Source organism: Tachypleus tridentatus, chromosome 2, assembly GCF_004210375.1.
Source record: "Tachypleus tridentatus isolate NWPU-2018 chromosome 2, ASM421037v1, whole genome shotgun sequence".
Classification (NCBI taxonomy): Eukaryota; Metazoa; Arthropoda; class Merostomata; order Xiphosura; family Limulidae; genus Tachypleus; species Tachypleus tridentatus.
In genome coordinates, this window is record NC_134826.1 from 148,716,635 (window position 1) to 148,737,665 (window position 21,031).

Here is a 21,031-nt window from a genome sequence, read left to right on the forward strand (position 1 = left end):
GTGTTAACTGAACATTTGTTAGTGGAGTCTAACGAACTAGGTTGACATTTTAACTGGATATTTGTTAGTGAAGTTTAAGGAACTAGGTTGGCATTGTTAACTGAACATTTGTTAGTGAAGTCTGAGGAACTAGGTTGACAGTGTTAACTGAACATTTGTCAGTGGAGTCTAACGAACTAGGTTGACATTTTAACTGGATATTTGTTAGTGAAGTTTAAGGTACTAGGTTGACAGTGTTAACTGGACATTTGTTAGCGAAGACTAAGGAACTAGGTTGGCATTGTTAACTGAACATTTGTTAGTGAAGGCTAAGGTACTAGGTTGACAGTGATAACTGGACATTTGTTAGTAGAGTCTAAGGAATTAGGTTGATATTGTCAACTGAACATTTGTTAGTGAAGTTTAAGGTACTAGGTTGGCATTGTTAACTGAACATTTGTTAGTGAAGTCTGAGGAACTAGGTTGACAGTGTCAACTGAACATTTGTCAGTGGAGTCTAACGAACTAGGTTGACATTTTAACTGGAGTGTTAGTGAAGTTTAAGGTACTAGGTTGACATCGATCTGTTTAGAATTATATTAGTGTAAGAAACTGGCGCACTGTGGTGCAATGAACTTGTCTCTGGACAAACTACAGGTGGATTGACTGTTTGTTTTTTAACACATGGCCATTGTGTAGAGAAATAAAAAGTAAAATATGAAATTTAGAAAACTCTGTATATGTAAGCTTTTCTCTAACGAATCGGAAAAAATAAGAATTCTGATAAATTTATCAGGTTTACCAGCTGATTTTGATTTTATGTCATAGAATCTGTGTGTACGAAATTGTCCATATTCAATATTGACATAATTTGTATTTCTAAGTCTATATTTACTAGAGAAACGTTTGTTTTTGTAAGACATTAATACTGATGACTGAATGACAAGATATTACAGTCATGTTCGGATTGTGCTTAACTACAACAAAAATACTCTGTAAGTAAGGTTATGGTCTACTATAAAATGTTTTGTTATAGTGGATACTAATTTTATTTTATATTACTCTACTATTAAAAATACTATTATTTAATATTTTGGTTTTATTAGTTGGAACGAACGATTTGCGTGGGACAGTAACCAATGACGAAAATTATCAGAACTCGTGAGTTGTGACATAAATTAGCGTGGGACAGTGACCAAAGAAAAAAATCATTAAAATCCATTAGTTGTAACATAGAATAGAGTCGGACAGCGACCAGAGACGACACGCACGAGAACAGTTCCTGTGTTATTAAATGTCCATAGAAGAAGAAATTGGAGCATCTTATGACCTGCATCTGGATTCTTCAAATGCAAGAATTCTTCGCTTTATTTACTAAACTGAATGAGTGTTTTAAACGTGAAGGTAAAAGGTAAATTTTCAGGTGTGCGCTTTATCTGTTCAGATTCTGAATAGAAACTCCCTCTTCCGACACTTTTTGAGGCATATGGAGATAAAACTTTAAAAGTAAAACAGTAAATGTTTTCAATGAGCAGCAGTGGTTGTGACAGAATCAAATGTTCTAAATTTAGCTCTAACTGAGAACAGTAACTTTACACAATGTTTTGCGGAATTTTATTTTAAAGACGTCCTGCCTAAATACCTGTGTGAAGTAATTTAGTACGACATAAAGGTGACACAAATAGATACATTTATCATCACGTTCTGGAACAAAACCTACACTTCTGTTATTGTGACACAAATAGATACATTTATCATCACGTTCTGGAACAAAACCTACACTTCTGTTATTGTGACACAAATAGATACATTTATCATCACGTTCTTGAACAAAACCTACACTTCTGTTATTGTGACACAAATAGATACATTTATCATCACGTTCTGGAACAAAACCTACACTTCTGTTATTGTGACACAAATAGATACATTTATCATCACGTTCTGGAACAAAACCTACACTTCTGTTATTGTGACACAAATAGATACATTTATCATCACGTTCTTGAACAAAACCTATACTTCTGTTATTAAAATTGAAGTAAGTACACTAGGACTGGAATTTTAAAAAAATGCCATTATTTTTCAGTTTGGAGATTTAATCTTAATACGTCTGTTTTAAACACAAAATTGCATAATGGGCTAACTGCGCTATGCCCACCGCAGTGACTGAACTCCGATTTTTTGCGTTGTAAGCGCTGAAACTTACAAATAAATACCCACAACTTAAACAACGTGCATAATATTGAACGTATAAGATAAGACCTTAATCTTTTCTGCTCAGAGTACATTACATTTGTGGAAAAGCAAAAATAAATCCTCTAAAGCCGCTGCACGTGAAATTAGTTTAGGCAGGATTAATTAGAATCATCTATCGGACGTTTTTCAGCTATGTCATAACGGCTCATAGAAAGGCTCTGACTGTTGTTTTTTTCTTGAGAAATTTTCAAATAGAAACTGTTGAAAATCAAAAACTGCCTAAAATAAAATATGCAAGCTCTCTATCTTTCTTTTCAAGATATTATAAAAAGAAACAAACAATATGAATATCACTAGTTTGAAACGCACTCCATGAACTGTATTTTTCACTTATTTCGTTTGTTCTTTTGACTTTAAAAAACATAGATATTTAAAACAAAAGGCCAATATTACATACAGATGGTAAAGGGTCTGGCATGGCCTGGTGGTCAGAACGCTGAACTCTCAATCGGTTGGTCGCAAGTTCGAATCTCCACACCGAATATTCTGGCTCTATTATTAGTTGGGCCAATCCCACAATTCCATTAGAGAAACACAAGAACTGGTGGGGAATAAGTGCTGATTGGTTGTCTTCCTTCTAATCTATCACTTATAAATTAATAACGACTAGCGCAAATGTGTGTAAGGTTCACATACTATATTTTGGTAAAAAAAGGCATTCTATTTGCTTAGCACTGCTCTGTATTGGTACGTCTGGTTCCACGCTATCGGTTTATCTTAGCACTGTTCTATATTTGTATATCTAAGATAGCTGGTTCCACGCTATCGGTTTATGTTATTACTGTTCTATGTTCGTATATCTAAGATAGCTGGTTCCACGTTATCGGTTTATATTATTACTGTTCTATGTTCGTATATCTAAGATAGCTAGTTCCACGTTATCGGTTTATATTATTACTGTTCTATGTTCGTATATCTAAGAAAGCTGGTTCCAAGTTCTTGTATATGATAGTGTTTTGGGTTCAAAACAAATATAATAATCGAGGTTAAAATATAGAAAAAAACACTGTTGTAATAATATATATTCAAAATTTGATTTATAAATTAGTTAAGCAAAACAGATATTAATTAGGTTTCACTTAATTAAGCTGATTCAGAACATAACAGTTGCTCGTAAAATTAATGATATAAACAACACGTCGACTGTTAACATATCTGGCGCATCCAAGCTAGCCGGATGAACCCTGGTATAAAGCGAATGGCTTCATCGGCAACATACACGTGTATATATATTGCTTTTTACACATTGCGATATTGTGAATCCTCTGTTGGAAGCTAGTGATGGTAATTTGCAAAGATTATCGAATTATTTAATAAATTATTAACATTTCCATACAAACAAGACTCTTTATATACGTTAACGTGCAGAACATTTAATAAAGGTTTATCATTAATTCACTATCTGACTACAGAAACGTATTAAATACATTTGATGTTGTGGGAACACTAATGTTAGTTAATAGACTGTAAATACATAACATATAAATACCAAAACTGAAACCATCAGGCGTTTGCCACAAACAGAATGCAAATTAGCGGGAAAAAAGTGAAAAACGTGACTGGTTTTACAACAACAGAATGTTTTAACTTACGTATCTTCTACTGTATATGTAAAGCTTCTTTGATTATTACTAATATATAATAGACACAGACTCGGATACGCTGTTGAATATCAGTGGCCTACCTAATTTATTATTAATAACAAATATGTAGACTTATATAAAGTTTTATGTACACCTGGTGACAGACTTTTCAAGATATTTAAGAATAGTTAACAGAACAAGAATCAGCTAGTTTTATTATGAGTTTCGTAAGTTTTAGTTTATTATTTGATTTTGTTTACATTAACAACATTGGTTAAACGTTTGTTGTTGCTGTTTAATTTTTATCGAATAATTTTTACTTTTTTTTGTTATATTGAATACTGGGTTGAATTTTATCCTTGATCTGGGTAGATAACTTTCGTTAGATAAGACTCCTGCTTTTTATTTATTATTTAATTTATTATGTATGAAGAGATTTTGTTGTTGGTGAGTGTAAGGTTACACAGCTGGGTCTGTGCTGTGTCCAACTCAAGTATTGAAACCCGAAGGTTAGCGTATGAATATCAGAATTTTATTTCAGGTTTCTCAGAAAAAAAAAACACCTAAGATGAATCCAAGGAGTTTTAGCAATAGTTTTACTAATAGATTGTACGCAAAAATGTTACGTTAAATTTAATCTGTTTATACTTTTAAATATGTGTTTAAATAACAAACTGTGAACTAACCAAAAATGCGGTTGTTATTTGTTAATCTACTTATGAAGGGCTTCAAGTTAAGGTTCAAATCATTACAAAAATGTTATGTTTATGTTTACGAATACAAAAAATAATCTGTTGATATATAGTATTCTCCAGATATCCAGTATTTTGATTTGATATTAATTCTGAAGATAAGCGTTGTTTGCTGATTTTGCACAACGCTTCACAAAAGGCTATCTGTGCCCTGCCCACCACGGGCATCGAAAACCGATGTCTTGAAGTATAATTCCGGAGACGCACCCCTGCACCACTGACGGACTTTGACAAAACTAACTGTAATTCTCCTTTTAAATATTTTGCCACTAAAATTAAACTGAATATAATATATGACTGTGATACAGCACTTCTGTGGAACTAAACACACTTAGATAATTCAGCCATCAGATATTTAACGAAATAGTTCGAATGTATAAAGAACAGGCGTTTCTCCTAGTAAAATATACTGTTTAGTTGGAAAAAAAATTCAGTTGTGTTATTGCAATTTTTAGAACAATAATTAAATAATGGCTTTTCCCGATTACATTATTTGTTAAAAAGTAATTACTTTGATGAAAGGAAAAATACAAATAAACATGTCTGTATAAATATATATGTATTCATAGAAATACACACGAGTTCAAAGTTTACCTTATATACCAGAATAGCCGAAAACACTGGTTGTATAAATGAAGTTATTTTGTAGTAGAAAGGTTTTCGTAATTAATATAGCATTCAACTTCATAAATAAATTAATATTGTGCTGTAATTATGCTACTAGACTAGCCTGCAAATAGATATTTGTGTTGTATTGTGCGATCCACGTCATTTGTTAGCCTCTCATTAGGAGAGGAATAGTCGTATTTGTCACTGAGTTTCAACGTTATTTCAAAATTAGCACTTAGCCTCTTTCATCGACATGATTTCTGCTAGAACACAACTATTTATTGTCACGAGTAAAACAAACATGAAACCGAATCACAGCGCCACCTACCTGTGAAGGGGGAACTAAAATAGTTGAAATTAATAACACATGAGGTGATTTTTTTTTCATATCTTACGGTCGATCTGTGTTATAACTCTATCATATTATAACTATCATAACTCTATCATATCATATGCTTCAGAGTTCTTATAATTATAAAATCACCCTGTATTGTTCTTATAATTATAAAATCACCCTGTATTGTTCTTATATTTATAAAATCACTTTCTGTAGTGCAGTTTCGTCAAGACCTCTGTGATCGAAACTTTAAGATATCTTTCAACCAGTGTGCATCACAAGGGTTTCTGTGAACGTTGTCAACTTGGTCGCGTACTCCAAATAAATTACGGAACACGGGTTATTCACTACATGTAATCAAAACGTATTACGTATTTTGAGTAAGGAATAGGGTTTCATAAGATACGCTGTCAATAAAATGTGCTGTTGTTTGCCATCTGGCCTGTTAATAAAATGTGTTGTTGTTAGCCATCTGGCCTGTTAATAAAATGTGTTGTTGTTTGCCATCTGGCCTGTTAATAAAATGTGTTGTTGTTAGCCATCTGGCCTGTTAATAAAATGTGTTGTTGTTTGCCATCTGGCCTGTTAATAAAATGTGTTGTTGTTTGCCATCTGGCCTGTTAGTAAAATGTGTTGTTGTTTGCCATCTGGCCTGTTAATAAAATGTGTTGTTGTTTGCCATCTGGCCTGCACCTTTTGTGAAGTCTTGTTTAAATATTTGGAAACAGATATATATATTATAAGAATATACGTAGTGAGCTAGTAATCTGTGCTACCTCATAAAAACACATGTAGTGAGATATAAACCTATTTTACCTCAAAGTCTTGGAGACGTTAGGTTTCTCTGACAGGGAAACTGTAATGGAGTTTTATTAACATGTGTTTGAGAAGATATTTTATCGGTGAGCAGATCCTAAAGTATTGTAATGTTAATTAAAACACTACTTTCTAAAAGCTGACGTTTGTTACATAACATTTAACAATAATATAACATTAGTATTTGTAGTAAATACTATGCAAAGTTTAATATATAACACTATTTTACACTTGCTATGCAAAAAAATATAGTGTACTTCAGGAATCGCAAAACAATGAAACATCTTTACAACAGGTTTGTTGAACGCATGCTAAGTCACAACACTATGGTCACATTGTTACAACAGGTCTGTTGAACACATGCTAACATACAATACTATGGAAACATTGTTATAACAGGTCTGTTGAACACATGCTAACATACAATATTATGGTAATATTGTTACAATAGGTCTGTTAAACACATGTAACATACAATACTATGGTCACATTGTTACAACAGGTCTGTTGAACACATGCTAACATACAATACTATGGTAATATTGTTACAACAGGTCTGTTGAACACATGCTAACATACAATACTATAGTCACATTGTTACAACAGGTCTGTTGAACACATGCTAACATACAATACTGTGGTCACATTGTTATAACAGGTCTGTTGAACACATGCTAACATACAACACTATGATCACATTGTTACAACAGGTCTGTTGAACGCATGCTAACATACAACACTATGGTCACATTGTTACAACTGGTCTGTTGAACACATGCTAACATACAACACTATGATCACATTGTTACAACAGGTCTGTTGAACGCATGCTAACATACAACACTATGGTAATATTGTTATAACAGGTCTGTTGAACACATGCTAACATACAATAATATGGTAATATTGTTACAACAGGTCTGTTGAACACATGCTAACATACAACACTATGGTAATATTGTTATAACAGGTCTGTTGAACACATGCTAACATACAATAATATGGTAATATTGTTACAATAGGTCTGTTGAACCCATGCTAACATACAATAATATGGTAAGATTGTTACAATAGGTCTGTTGAACCCATGCTAACATACAACACTATGGTAATATTGTTACAATAGGTCTGTTGAACACATGCTAACATACAATATTATGGTAATATTGTTACAATAGGTCTGTTGAACACATGCTAACATACAATACTGTGGTCACATTGTTATAACAGGTCTGTTGAACACATGCTAACATACAATATTATGGTAACATAAAATAGTCTCTATAATCATAAGGCGCGTCATAAAAATACAAGAGAGTGTAAAAATAAAAGGTAAACATTACAGATATCTGGTTACATGTTTCTATATGATATATATATATGTATATATCTATACGCTACACTGTAACCTCTGATTATTTTATACCATACCAGTATGCTACGAGTATACGTTAGAATACTTTACATTACCCCAGTGTAATTTAATTATTGTTGTGTTTGGCTAGACTACCAGCAGTGACTTACCTGGCGTGAGCCACTTTTATTCAGTGACACGCACATGGAAGTTCTGGAGGTTAACTTTTCATCTTGGCTTTCGGTTTCTTCCCATTTGTGTTTAACGTGTTGTTCGCTGTCTATAGACAATTTTTTTTTCTTTGTTTCTGAAATCAGGAGGAAGATTCTAGTTTACTTTTGTTAGGCTTTTATCTTCTCAAAACCAAGGAAAAACAACTACATTTTCTTTGAGTTTCTGTAAAACCATTTAACACACTTATGAATACAAAATAATCAATGAATTGTTATTTTAGGCGTACAAAAAATAACTACAACTTTATTTTGAAGGTTAAAGGTTAGTTGAAAGTATTAGGCTCGATAACAGAAGTGAAGAGTTTATGCAAATATAAATTTTCGTAAACAATTGGGAGTATACAATGACAATGATAAATCAAAATAAATGTTCTTTTTAAATATAAGTTTACGTTTGAAAAATGTAATAATCTATCTTGGGCTGTAAAAACTAAGATAAAACTGTATATTAGCTTGTTTATTCGTACTGAATTAGCACGGATGTTTATTTACATAATAACTATTCGAATTTTGCTGTTACTAAGTTATCTTCTTATAAGAACTTTATTTATTGTGGTGAAGACATAATGCACATATTCAAACACAGCTGTAATTTTAACATATTCCTTAGTTGTCTTGTTGTTCAGCTGACGTTTTGCAGCTGTAACGGTGAGTTATCCAGCTTTATCCAGCACTTGACGGATTTTTAAAACTGTTCTCTCACGTAATGTTTCAACAAAGTTCCTTGAAGTAATTCGATTTCTTGTTGCTGGGTGGTTCGTATCTCATTGGATTCCACAATATTTTACTTTTTTTTTATTTAAGTGACTTATTGTTTAGTGGATTGCATCTCTAAAATGACAGAATATTTTAGTTTGTTTCGTCTACGTGACTTATTGTGGGTGTTTCGTGTTTCTTGGTTTATTGTTAGGCGTTGTATCTCTGGGATTCTAGAACTGTTTCCGTTGCTAACTTCAAAACCCTTTAACATTTAGTGTTTACCATTTTAATGAACTATTAAAGAAGTTTGGATAATGAATAAGTTTCGAATTTTTGCCTTGTACGAAAAGCCAGATTTTTAAACCAATAAAATCAGTTTATTATGTAGGATGTGCTAAAGAATTCAGTATTCATCACTGAAACTAAGGCAGCGTTTTCCACTTCCTCCACTCAGAATTACCGTTAGGCTATTGTTATCTAAGTTTCGAAACAAACGTCTTCTTTCCTTCAGTATACACACCATTTGTATTTTAACAGTTTTATTACTGGGTTTGATCTATACATACAGCGCTTCTAAACACCTTACTATTAAATTAAAATTTGAATAAACTAGCGTGAAACGTCTAAGTTCACAAAACTCGTTTGCAAATTTCGTTTTGAAATGCATCAACGACATTTCTCTGAAATTCAATGTACAAACATCGGTTTGACTGACACGCCTTCAGGGCCTGGCATGGCCTAGCGCGTTAAGGCGTGCGCTTCGTAATCTGAGGGTCGCGGGTTCGCGCCCGAGTCGCGCTAAACATGCTCGCCCTCCCAGCCGTGGGGGGCGTTATAATGTGACGGCCAATCCCACTTTTCGTTGGTAAAAGAGTAGCCCAAGAGTTGGCGGTGAGTGGTGATGACTAGCTGCCTTCCCTCTAGTCTTACACTGCTAAATTAGGGACGGCTAGCACAGATAGCCCTCGAGTAGCTTTGTGCGAAATTCCAAAACAAACAAACAAACAAAACACGCCTTCGTGTCAAAACTTAATTACTGGCACATTTTAAGGCCTATAATGAAAACATTATAGAGTTAGGGTTACGTGCAACAACTGGCTACCTTGCTACGTACATATTGTCATGAGAGTTTCACCAATTGTCTTTCAAGAACTAGAAATAAGTTTGCTATTATTGCAAGGAACTCCTTAATAATTAAATTCTTACTTGAAATAACAGAACAAATACATATCTGAGTTATGATTATATTTGTTTTGTGCACGTGACAAAAATTCTGGTACGATTTTATTACAGTGTTTACATATTAATATTGTCGTTGTAAAATTTGCTTTGAAGTCTTGCTTTAAACAGTCATATAAATACCACACCCCACCTTTAACACTCAGCGCTAACAACACATTTTGTTTCTAACACTCAGTATTCATAATACGTCTTATTTTTAACACTACGTATTAATAACACGTCTTATTCTCAACATTTTGTATCTTGTTTTTAACACCGAGTATGAATATTACTTTAAACATTTTTAACAACTAGACTTTCCATTAACCTTACACACTTGTATTTTTTAAACACTAAGTATAAATATGATGCAAGTCTTCTCTGCAGCATTCATTATTTTAACACTAATATTTGTATTTAACATGAAGTAGAAAGTCTTTATTTAATTTTTAACACTGTATTATAGTTCCCCTTTTAACTTTAAACATTCAGTATTAATAACAAATACCGGTTTTAGCACTTATCACTAACAACATACTTTGGATTGTTTTATTTTTCCCAAGAACACTTTTTAACTATGTTATTTTACAGTTTTATTTCCTGTTTTCAACATAATGTCCAATTTTATCTTCAGGGTGGCATGAACCACATGAGATGATTTATTAATAAGATTTATTGTTTTAAAAGAATCTGTACAATTTTTGAGATATTTTACACGTCGGCTAACAAACGAATTCATGTATATATATATATATACGTATTCCTTGATGTCTGACTTCAAGCGCACTGCTACAGATGAGGGAATGGGCAGCCCTTTCCATTATTTAGAGCCGTATCACACAACCCGCCCGTTCGATGTAAAGGTACCCGAATTTAAGCGTGTCAGTTGCGTTTTGCACGTATTTTGTTACTCATTTCCTTACACGGTGTAACCCTCATTTGCGACATTAAAATTGTGAATGTCGGATGATTTTCAAACATGAACCGATCAACAGATTGTTTATTCAATTAAATTTTAGGTTTGGGTGGTTTATCCGAGTGTCTCTATCACTGTTCATCAAAACTGGTACAGTCGTTCTTCACACACATAATATATACAGGTAGATAGTAGTTTTTAATACAAATTAAAATGGTATTTTTAAAAAAAATTCTCTAACGTACAAATCATTTTATTTATTAATTCATAAATTAATCAAATTTAGCTGATAAAATGGATTCAGTATCAGTTCTCGTGCATGAAATAATTTAGCTGATAAAGGGATTCAGTTCTCGTCCATGAAATAATATAACTGATAAAATGGATTCAGTTCTCGTGCATGAAATAATTCAACTGGGCCCGGCATGGCCAAGCGTGTTAAGGCGTGCGACTCGTAATCTGAGGGTCGCGGGTTCGCATCCTTTCAGCCGTGGGGGCGTTATAATGTGACGGTCAATCCCACTATTCGTTGGTAACAGAGTAGTCCAAGAGTTGGCGGTGGGTGGTGATGACTAGCTGCCTTCCCTCTAGTCTTACACTGCTAAATTAGGGACGGCTAGCACAGATAGCCCTCGAGTAGCTTTGTGCGAAATTCCAAAACAAACAAACAAACTACAATAATTTAACTGATAAAATGGATTCAGTATCAGTTCTCGTGCATGAAATAATTTTAAAATACTTATTTTCTCTTTCTCTTCATCCATTTAAACTGAAAACTTTTGTCAGTCGCTCTGTTTAACTTTTCCACAAGCTGTCGTTTTAATATTCACCAAATATCCCTTCATAAAAATTATTCGTAATGCATTACAAATATCACTTACTCCGAATTTTAAATTGTTTTGAGATATTTTCTTCAAGTTGCCATGGTGACAAAGGCCCAACCAGATTGGAAGGTAGAGGATTCGAGTTATGACAAGCCACGATATTGACAGATTTTCCCCCTTCTGCTTCATTGTCACTGACCGAAACTTGTGAAACCATGGTTACCACGTCAAACTGCGGTAGCTCGTTATATGCAGGGAGGTTCCTAGAAAGAATGGAAAGCTGGTTATTATTCGTAGAAAATATGGGAACACAGATGAGCATTGTTTGGTTGACTTCTAAGCGATTACTTGCATATTAAGATTTGGTACATAATTACTCTTTATACATGGAGGACTGGATATGTTTAAGGACTTTTATGAGTTTTTTTTTTAATCATACAAAATGTAACAGAGACATAGCACTTAAAATCGAGTGCAACATAATTTAGCTACAGTATCATTTAATTTCATTTTGTAGTTTTAACAGTCAGTAGACGCTCAGTTGATTGTTGGGCTATGTATGGATTGTAATCCTAGCGGCTTACTTTGACGAATTTTACTGAGAGCTAGTTTCACTTTATAAAATGTGTTGCTTCAGGTCCCATGCTGGCTGCCCTTGAAACTATTTCCTCGAAGCCTAACGTTTGATCACGCATTATTCTCAGATACTGCTAATGTTATTGTTACAAGCTTCTGCTAAAGGATTTGTTTCAGAATTTCGCGCAAAGTTTAACGAGGGCTATCTGCGTTAGCCGTCCTTGATTTAGTAATGTAAGACTAGATAGAAGGCAGCTAGTCATCACCACCCACCGCCAACTCTTGGACTACTCTTTTACCAACGAATAGTGGGAATGCCTGTCACATTATAACGTCCTCACGGCTGAAAGGACGAACATGTTTCTTGTGACGCGGATTAGAACTCACATCCCTCATATTGCAAGTCGAGTGCCTTAACCATCTGGCCGTGCAGGGTCTTTCAATTAAAGAAGACGATGTTAAAATTTGGAAAAATCCATCTTCCATGGTCACATTAAAGAAGACTAAAAGGACACAAAAGTTCATTGAAGCTGCACTGAACCACCAAGCTGGTATAAATGTGGCATAGCCATATGTCTGTGGACTTACAACGTTAGAAACCGGGTTTCGATACCCGATGTGCGCAGAGCACAGATAACCCTTCTTAATGTGTGGTAAACTGTGATTACAACGATTTCAATTTTTTCGGCCATCTTTGCAGTAAATGTCTTTCATTAAGTTCAAGGTGTTGCTGGATGTTGGTACACATTTGACTATATAAAGAGGTTTCTTCAGCCTAGTTACAACGTCTGTTTGACTCAAATATTTTCTTTGGTAACTACGGCATTCCTTTTGAAGACAAGAGTGTTCTTCCAAACTGACTTGAAGTGAGGTTTTGAGCCTCGTTGCTGTGTACAGTATCTGGCATGGCCTGATGATTAGGGTGTTCAGTTCGAAATCTGTGGGGTTGCTGGTTCGAATCCCCGTCGCAACGAACATGCTATCCCTTTTAGCCTAGGGGTGTTATAATGTGACGGTCATATCCACTATTCTTTTGTAAAAGAGTATCCCTCGAGGTGGCGGTGGGTGATATCGACCAGCTGCCTTTGCTGTAACCTTACACTGCTAAATTAGGGACGTCTAGCGGAGATGGCCCTCGTGTAGTTTCAGGTGATATTCTAAAGTGACCAATATATGAAACACTTTTAATATTCATTGGGGAGAATTCATTGTAGCTTGTTGCTTGTAGCGCCGCATCGTTCACTGCACGAGCACATGAAGTGGCTTTCACAAAGAAATGTTAACAATGCAAAAGCTACATAAGAAAAATAAATACCTTGTAAGTCTACTTACATTCCAAAGGTTAGAATAAGTTATCTAGTTTGAGGCAACCATATTATGAAATGATTGATTTTATAATTAACTGTTCATTGTATAACGAGAGATCGGATTGGTTTGCGATGAAAATTCATGTTTGATCTTGTTTTCTTTGAGTTTTATTCGCATAAATTACAAAGAGCATAAATTATTTTATGTAATGCTGGTTCAAATTATCTGATTTAACTGCCAAAATACAAATAAGACTGTTAGAAACATGATGCTCTTGTAATTAGCCTCAAGAGGATGATAATAAAACGCGAATGGGAATGACATATGCATATACCATATTTAAATTAGAACACCTTGGGATCTGATAAATTACCTTAGATTAATTACCACAGATCTCTCTGTTACAAATAACATTACATCAGCGCCATTGATCTTTGTTGTTGTTATTGGAACAGTGTTTTAACCATCGTTTAGAAAAACTGATGCAACTCCAAACAAATGTTTCATCTCGCCATGATGCTCTATTTGTTATTGTCTTTGTTTGGATGAATAACTATTTGTTATCCAAAGATGTTTGGATGAATAACTATTTGTTGGTGTCTTTGTTTGGATGAATAACTATTTGTTATCCAAAGATGTTTAGATGAATAACTATTTGTTGGTGTCTTTGTTTGGATGAATAACTATTTGTTGGTGTCATTGTTTGGATGAATAACTATTTGTTGGTGTCATTTTTTGGATGAATACGTATTTGTTGTTGTTTTTTTTGTTTGGATGAATAACTATTTGTTGTTGTTTTTGTTTGGATGAATAACTATTTGTTGTTGTCTTTGTTTGGATGAATAACTATTTGTTGTTGTCATTGTTTGGATGAATAACTATTTGTTGTTGTCATTGTTTGGATGAATAACTATTTGTTGTTGTCATTGTTTGGATGAATAACTATTTGTTGTTGTTTTTGTTTGGATGAATAACTATTTGTTGTTGTCATTGTTTGGATGAATAACTATTTGTTGTTGTCATTGTTTGGATGAATAACTATTTGTTGTCATTGTTTGGATGAATAACTATTTGTTGTTGTTTTTGTTTGGATGAATAACTATTTGTTGGTGTCTTGGTTTGGATGAATAACTATTTGTTGTTGTTTTTGTTTGGATGAATAACTATTTGTTGGTGTCTTTGTTTGGATGAATAACTATTTGTTGTTGTCTTTGTTTGGATGAATAATTATTTGTTGTTTTCTTTGTTTGGATGAATAACTATTTGTTGGTGTCTTTGTTTGGATGAATAACTATTTGTTGTTGTCTTTGTTTGGATGAATAATTACTTGTTGTTGTCATTGTTTGGATGAATAACTATTTGTTGTCATTGTTTGGATGAATAACTATTTGTTGTTGTTTTTGTTTGGATGAATAACTATTTGTTGGTGTCTTGGTTTGGATGAATAACTATTTGTTGTTGTTTTTGTTTGGATGAATAACTATTTGTTGGTGTCTTTGTTTGGATGAATAACTATTTGTTGTTGTCTTTGTTTGGATGAATAATTATTTGTTGTTTTCTTTGTTTGGATGAATAACTATTTGTTGGTGTCTTTGTTTGGATGAATAACTATTTGTTGTTGTCTTTGTTTGGATGAATAATTACTTGTTGTTTTCTTTGTTTGGATGAATAACTATTTGTTGTTGTCATTGTTTGGATGAATAATTATTTGTTGTTGTTTTTGTTTGGATGAATAACTATTTGTTGGTGTCTTTGTTTGGATGAATAACTATTTGTTGTTGTCTTTGTTTGGATGAATAATTACTTGTTGTTTTCTTTGTTTGGATGAATAACTATTTGTTGTTGTCATTGTTTGGATGAATAACTATTTGTTGTTGTCATTGTTTGGATTAATAACTATTTGTTGGTGTCTTTGTTTGGATGAATAACTATTTGTTGGTGTCTTTGTTTGGATGAATAACTATTTGTTGTTGTCTTTGTTTGGATAAACATCTACATTGTTGAAGTTATGTAAACCATTTCTTACAAACTCATCTTGTCTACGTACATATTGAGCCATACATATATATTATTGTTTAGACCCTAATTGGGGCAAGATGGTGGATTATTAGTTACCTTCTATTTGATTAGAAGATCAATGGGACAACGTAGTTAAATGGCTCTCCAAGAGTTTAATAAAATTAAATAAACTTGTTAACATCAGCCATGTTATAGTGTAGCCAACTACGTAAATTGTCTTGGGGAGAATTTTGTAAGTCGTGTTGTGTTTGATGTATAAGTGATCTTTAAGAAATGTATCATATTTTGAAGATATTTCGCAGTGAGATATTGCAACATAATTATAATTTACCTTGTTTCAGTAATTACCCTGAATAACAACAAAATTTCAAACTAAATACATTTCTACAACAAATGCCACAAACAAACAAGTTCATTATACAGCTGTGAATTTTCATCTTGAAATTTACGTATTGGTAATCCAGAACTATATAGCTTATGTTGTTATAGCAAAATCACATCAGGTTATCTGCTTGTCGACCAATAGGAATTGGGTCGCTGATTTTAACACTGTGAATCTGAGGACTTACCGCAGTCCTACCAGGTAATCCAGAACTATAGAAGGTCACCGTATCCTTCAAATGTGGAGAAACTATAAACACTAAAGTAACAAGATTGTTTTAATGATGAAGTAAAAATATATCTCAAGACGTCTGGTATGAGTATCGAAACTTTAATTAAAGTTAAGTACAGAACAACGTTTCGATCTTCTTTGATTAAGCTGTAGACGACCTATTCCCATACCAGATGTCTTGAGAATATATGCTTTAATGGCAATTTGTTGTGATGGAAAATCTATCATTTTATCACTGAAAATACACTAGGCGGGGTCGAATCGTTTGGTAATTTTTTAAACATTTAGTTTTAATGAAGTGTCTTAATCTTTAATATTTTAAACTTAATTTTGTTAAAAATGATAAACATGAAAAATAAAAGTAGAATTATTATATTCAAGAAAAGGTCCACTCTGGACAGTGGGTTTGAAGCTTCGTGGTACATGACACGATACTTTTAAACCTTCCTAAATCTCGGGTTTGAAGCTTCATGGTACATGCCACGATACTTCTCAACCTTCCTAAATCTCGGGTTTGAAGCTTCGTGGTACATGCCACGATACTTCTCAACCTTCCCTAAATCTCGGGTTTGAAGCTTCGTGGTACATGCCACGATACTTCTCAATCTTCTTTAAATCTCGGGTTTGAAGCTTCGTGGTACATGCCACGATAATTCTCAACCTTCCCTGAATCTCGGGCTTGAAGCTTCGTGGTACATGCCACGATAATTCTCAACCTTCCCTGAATCTCGGGCTTGAAGCTTCGTGGTACATGCCACGATACTTCTCAACCTTCCCTAAATCTCGGGTTTGAAGCTTCGTGGTACATGCCACGATACTTCTCAACCTTCCCTAAATCTCGGGTTTGAAGCTTCGTGGTACATGCCGCGATACTTCTCAACCTTCCCTAAATCTCGAGTTTGAAGCTTCGTGGTACATGCCACGATACTTCTCAACCTTCCCTAAATCTCGAGTTTGAAGCTTCGTGGTACATGCCACAATACTTCTAAACCTTCCCTAAATCTCGGGTTTGAAGCTTCGTGGTATATGCCACGATACTTTTAAACCTTACCTAAATCTCGGGTTTGAAGTTTCGTGGTACATGCTACGATAATTCTCAACCTTCCCTAAATCTGGGGTTTGAAGCTTCGTGGTACATGCCACGATAATTCTCTACCTTCCCTAAATCTCAGGTTTGAAGCTTCGTGGTACATGCCACGATACTTCTCTACCTTCCCTAAATCTCGGGTTTGAAGCTTTGTGGTACATGCCACGATAATTCTCAACCTTCCTAAATCTCGGTTTGAAGCTTCGTGGTACATGCCACGATACTTCTCAACCTTCCCTAAATCTCGGGTTTGAAGCTTTGTGGTACATGCCACGATACTTCTAAACCTTCCCTAAATCTAGAGTTTGAAGCTTCGTGGTACATGCCACGATACTTCTAAACCTTCCCTAAATCTCGGGTTTGAAGCTTCGTGGTACATGCCACGATACTTCTAAACCTTCCCTAAATCTCGGGTTTGAAGCTTCGTGGTATATGCCACGATACTTTTAAACCTTACCTAAATCTCGGGTTTGAAGTTTCGTGGTACATGCTACGATACTTCTCAACCTTCCCTAAATCTGGGGTTTGAAGCTTCGTGGTACATGCCACGATACTTCTCAACCTTCCCTAAATCTCGGGTTTGAAGCTTCGTGGTACATGCCACGATACTTCTCAACCTTCCCTAAATCTCGGGTTTGAAGATTCGTGGTACATGCTACGATACTTCTCAACCTTCCCTAAATCTCGGGTTTGAAGCTTTGTGGTACATGCCACAATACTTCTAAACCTTCCCTAAATCTCGGGTTTGAAGCTTCGTGGTATATGCCACGATACTTCTCAACCTTCCCTAAATCTCGGGTTTGAAGCTTCGTGGTACATGCCACGATACTTCTCAACCTTCCCTAAATCTCGGGTTTGAAGCTTCGTGGTACATGCCACGATACTTCTCAACCTTCCCTAAATCTGTACTCTGCATTATAAGCTTGATGCTCAAATCCCACAATTAGAACTGAAAATAGCAGCTTAAGAATTGGCGGCGAGCGATGTTGAATGCCTTTTCTCTTGTCTTTCACTTCAAAATTATGGGCAACTGGTACAGACAGCTTCCCATGAGTTTTGTGCGAAATTCTACAGAGAAACAGAGCCTTTTACTTATTTCTCTGGTAATTCTGCTTCGAAGCTATTCTGCAGAATATATAACGTAGCCGAGATCTTTCTGTTTGGGCTGATATGCAAATAAAAAACTGCTATAACATGCACTTACAAATTTAAATCGATAATACATTCTAGGAAATTTATAATGTTTGGACGTTGAAATATACAAATAATTACAGTCAACTATGTTGAGTTTTTAATCATATGATAATATGATGTTCTATATTATTTTCTTTTTCAGAAATGCACTGCGCATGCCCCACAAGGCATATTAATACTGCATATATAACGCTATATTTTGTTGTTTCTTGACACTTTCACCAACTTTTGTCACGTGATATGACTGTCACGCCAATCATTTCATGCAAGCCAAAGACTACATTTGAAACAAGTAAAACAAATTATTTAATTAAATAACTAATCCACCAAATTCAAGTTTTATATTTCCGTTAAATTATTAAAGTGCAATGAATTACAATCTCATGTGGCCAAATGTAACTGTAAGTTAACTCATAATTCATAGCGACCGGAAACTGACTGTTTCACTTTCGTGATGACTAGAAATCCACTTGAAGTCAAAATGTATTCTAAACACGGCTGGTGTGGATATTAAAACTTTATTTAAAATACAGTACAGAAAAACATTTCGACCCTCTTTGGTCATCTTCAGGTTAAAAAATAGAGTTTGTAACTGACCATTCCTAAAACATGTGTCTGGTATAGGTCAGTTGCAAACGCTTTTTGTTAACCTGAAGATAACCTAAGAAGTTTGAAACGTTTTGCTGTACTTTATTTAAATAAAGTTTTAACATCGTACCAGTCGTGTTGAGAATACATTTTGTCTGTCTCACTGTTAAAAATGAATAATATTTTTTTAAGATAACAAGGGGTGGTGAGGGGGTGGGGTAGACGAGCGAATTTTAATTAACTCTTGAACGATAAATTAACATATTTAAGACCCCTTCCCCCATTGTGAAAGAATTAATTTTGATCTAATAAAACGTTTCTGAAATAATTTCAAAACTTACCTTTCTTTTCCATTGTAACTCGTTTCCTTGACAGACTGTTTGTGTCCACGTTTACGTTTCTCGTTTTTTAATTTTACGGAATTTTGATTTGTTTTTAAAGTGTTTTCTCTCGGGTCTGTTTTCGAAGAAGCATTTGATGTTTGACGATTTGTCTTCTTGCAACTTCTGGATTTTGCTGAAGCGAGTTTTGATTGATTTGTCAAATGGTTTAACTCAGTTTTGCTGCAAACCTCCTGTTCACCGCGTTTCGATACAGATGCACGTCTTGACTTTTTAGTTCGAGCTTTCTTCAGTTTTTGAGGTGAAGTTTTTTCAGAGTTGTCACTTTCGCAGCTATTACTTTCATCTGCTGTTTTGCACGCTTCCTGTTCCGAAAGAGCCAGAACCTTAGAGATTCCTTCTGAGTGAATTCAGCATTTCATCTTCTTCTGGTTCCTTCTTGACTGTTGGTAGGACACCCAAAGCGATTTGTCTAAGCCTAAGATTCTTGAACGAAGTAATTTTGCTGCCAGTATTCGACCAATCATCATTGCCGGAGTTTGACATTCATACAGCTTCAGCAACCCAAAGCAGAAGTGAAATTTTTTTTGGAAATAATATATTTCTTCGATGTGACCAAAAGTTCCTTATGTAACCTTTAACCCTAAATTAAAACAATAATAAAAAAACCAAATGAATCTTTGATAAACACAATTTGATTATTTTATTAATTAGTAAGAAAGTTAAGTATTTGGATTTCTTATATTTCACTTCTTATATTCCACTTTGTTTGTTTTTTGAATTTCGCGCAAAGCTACAGAAGGGTTAACTGCGTCAGCAGTTCTTAATTTTGCAGTGTAAGACTACAGAGAAAGCAGCTAGTCATCACCACCCACAGTCAACTCTTGGGCTACTATTTTACCAACGAATAGTGGAATCATCCGTAACATTATAACGCACTCACGGCTGAAAGGGCGAGCAAGTTTGGTGTGACTGGAATTCGAACCCGTGACCCTTAGATTACGAGTCAAGTGCCTTAACCACCTGGCCATGCCGGACCGTTGTATACCAGAATTATTGATATGAAAATATACTTAATTCAGGTTTCTCAATGCAAAAGTTCATCCACGTTTAGCACAGATAGCCCTCAGTAGCTTTGTGCGAAATTCAAAACAAACATCATCCACGTTTTCTCTATTAAATCCATTTCTATTTGCAATGTAATATTGTAATGATATTCTATCTCAATACCGTGCAATTGGTGTTAAAATATTTTCATAGAAGTTTATAGTTTGACATTTTGACCTTGAATAATAAAATAAATATTATTGCTTTGTTTGTTTTGAATGTCGCGCAAAGATACACAAGGACTATCTGCTCTACCCGCCCGTAATTTAGCTGTGTAAGACTAGAGGGAAGGCAACTAGTCATCATCATCCACCGCCAACTCTTGTTGTACTCTTTTCCCAGCGAATAGTGGGATTGACTGTAACATTATAATGCCCCCACGGCTGAAAGAGCGTGTATGTTTGGGGCGAAGAGACTTCGAACCCGCGACACTCAGAGAACTGTAGTCAAAGAATCAAAGGGATGAGAAGGTTACGATGATGTCTGAACTGTAGTCAAAGAATCAAAGGGATGAGAAGGTTACGATGATGTCTGAACTGTAGTCAAAGAATCAAAGGGATGAGAAGGTTAGGATAATGTCTGAACTGTAGTCAAAGAACAGTTTGGCGAAGAGGTG

The 21,031-nt window shown here is 34.6% G+C and overlaps 1 protein-coding gene across 1 annotated transcript in view; it reads right to left on the bottom strand.

The window, feature by feature from the left end:
* Positions 1-21,031, bottom strand: part of LOC143245637 (uncharacterized) — a 77,902-nt gene that overhangs the window by 31,265 nt on the left and 25,606 nt on the right. The window contains exons 2-4 of the mRNA XM_076491987.1: positions 19,309-19,673; positions 11,640-11,845; positions 7,860-7,996 (exon numbers count right to left, since the gene is read on the bottom strand). Of these exons, the coding sequence (XP_076348102.1) occupies positions 7,860-7,996; positions 11,640-11,845; positions 19,309-19,673 (708 nt within the window). The remainder of the gene's footprint in view (positions 1-7,859; positions 7,997-11,639; positions 11,846-19,308; positions 19,674-21,031) is intronic.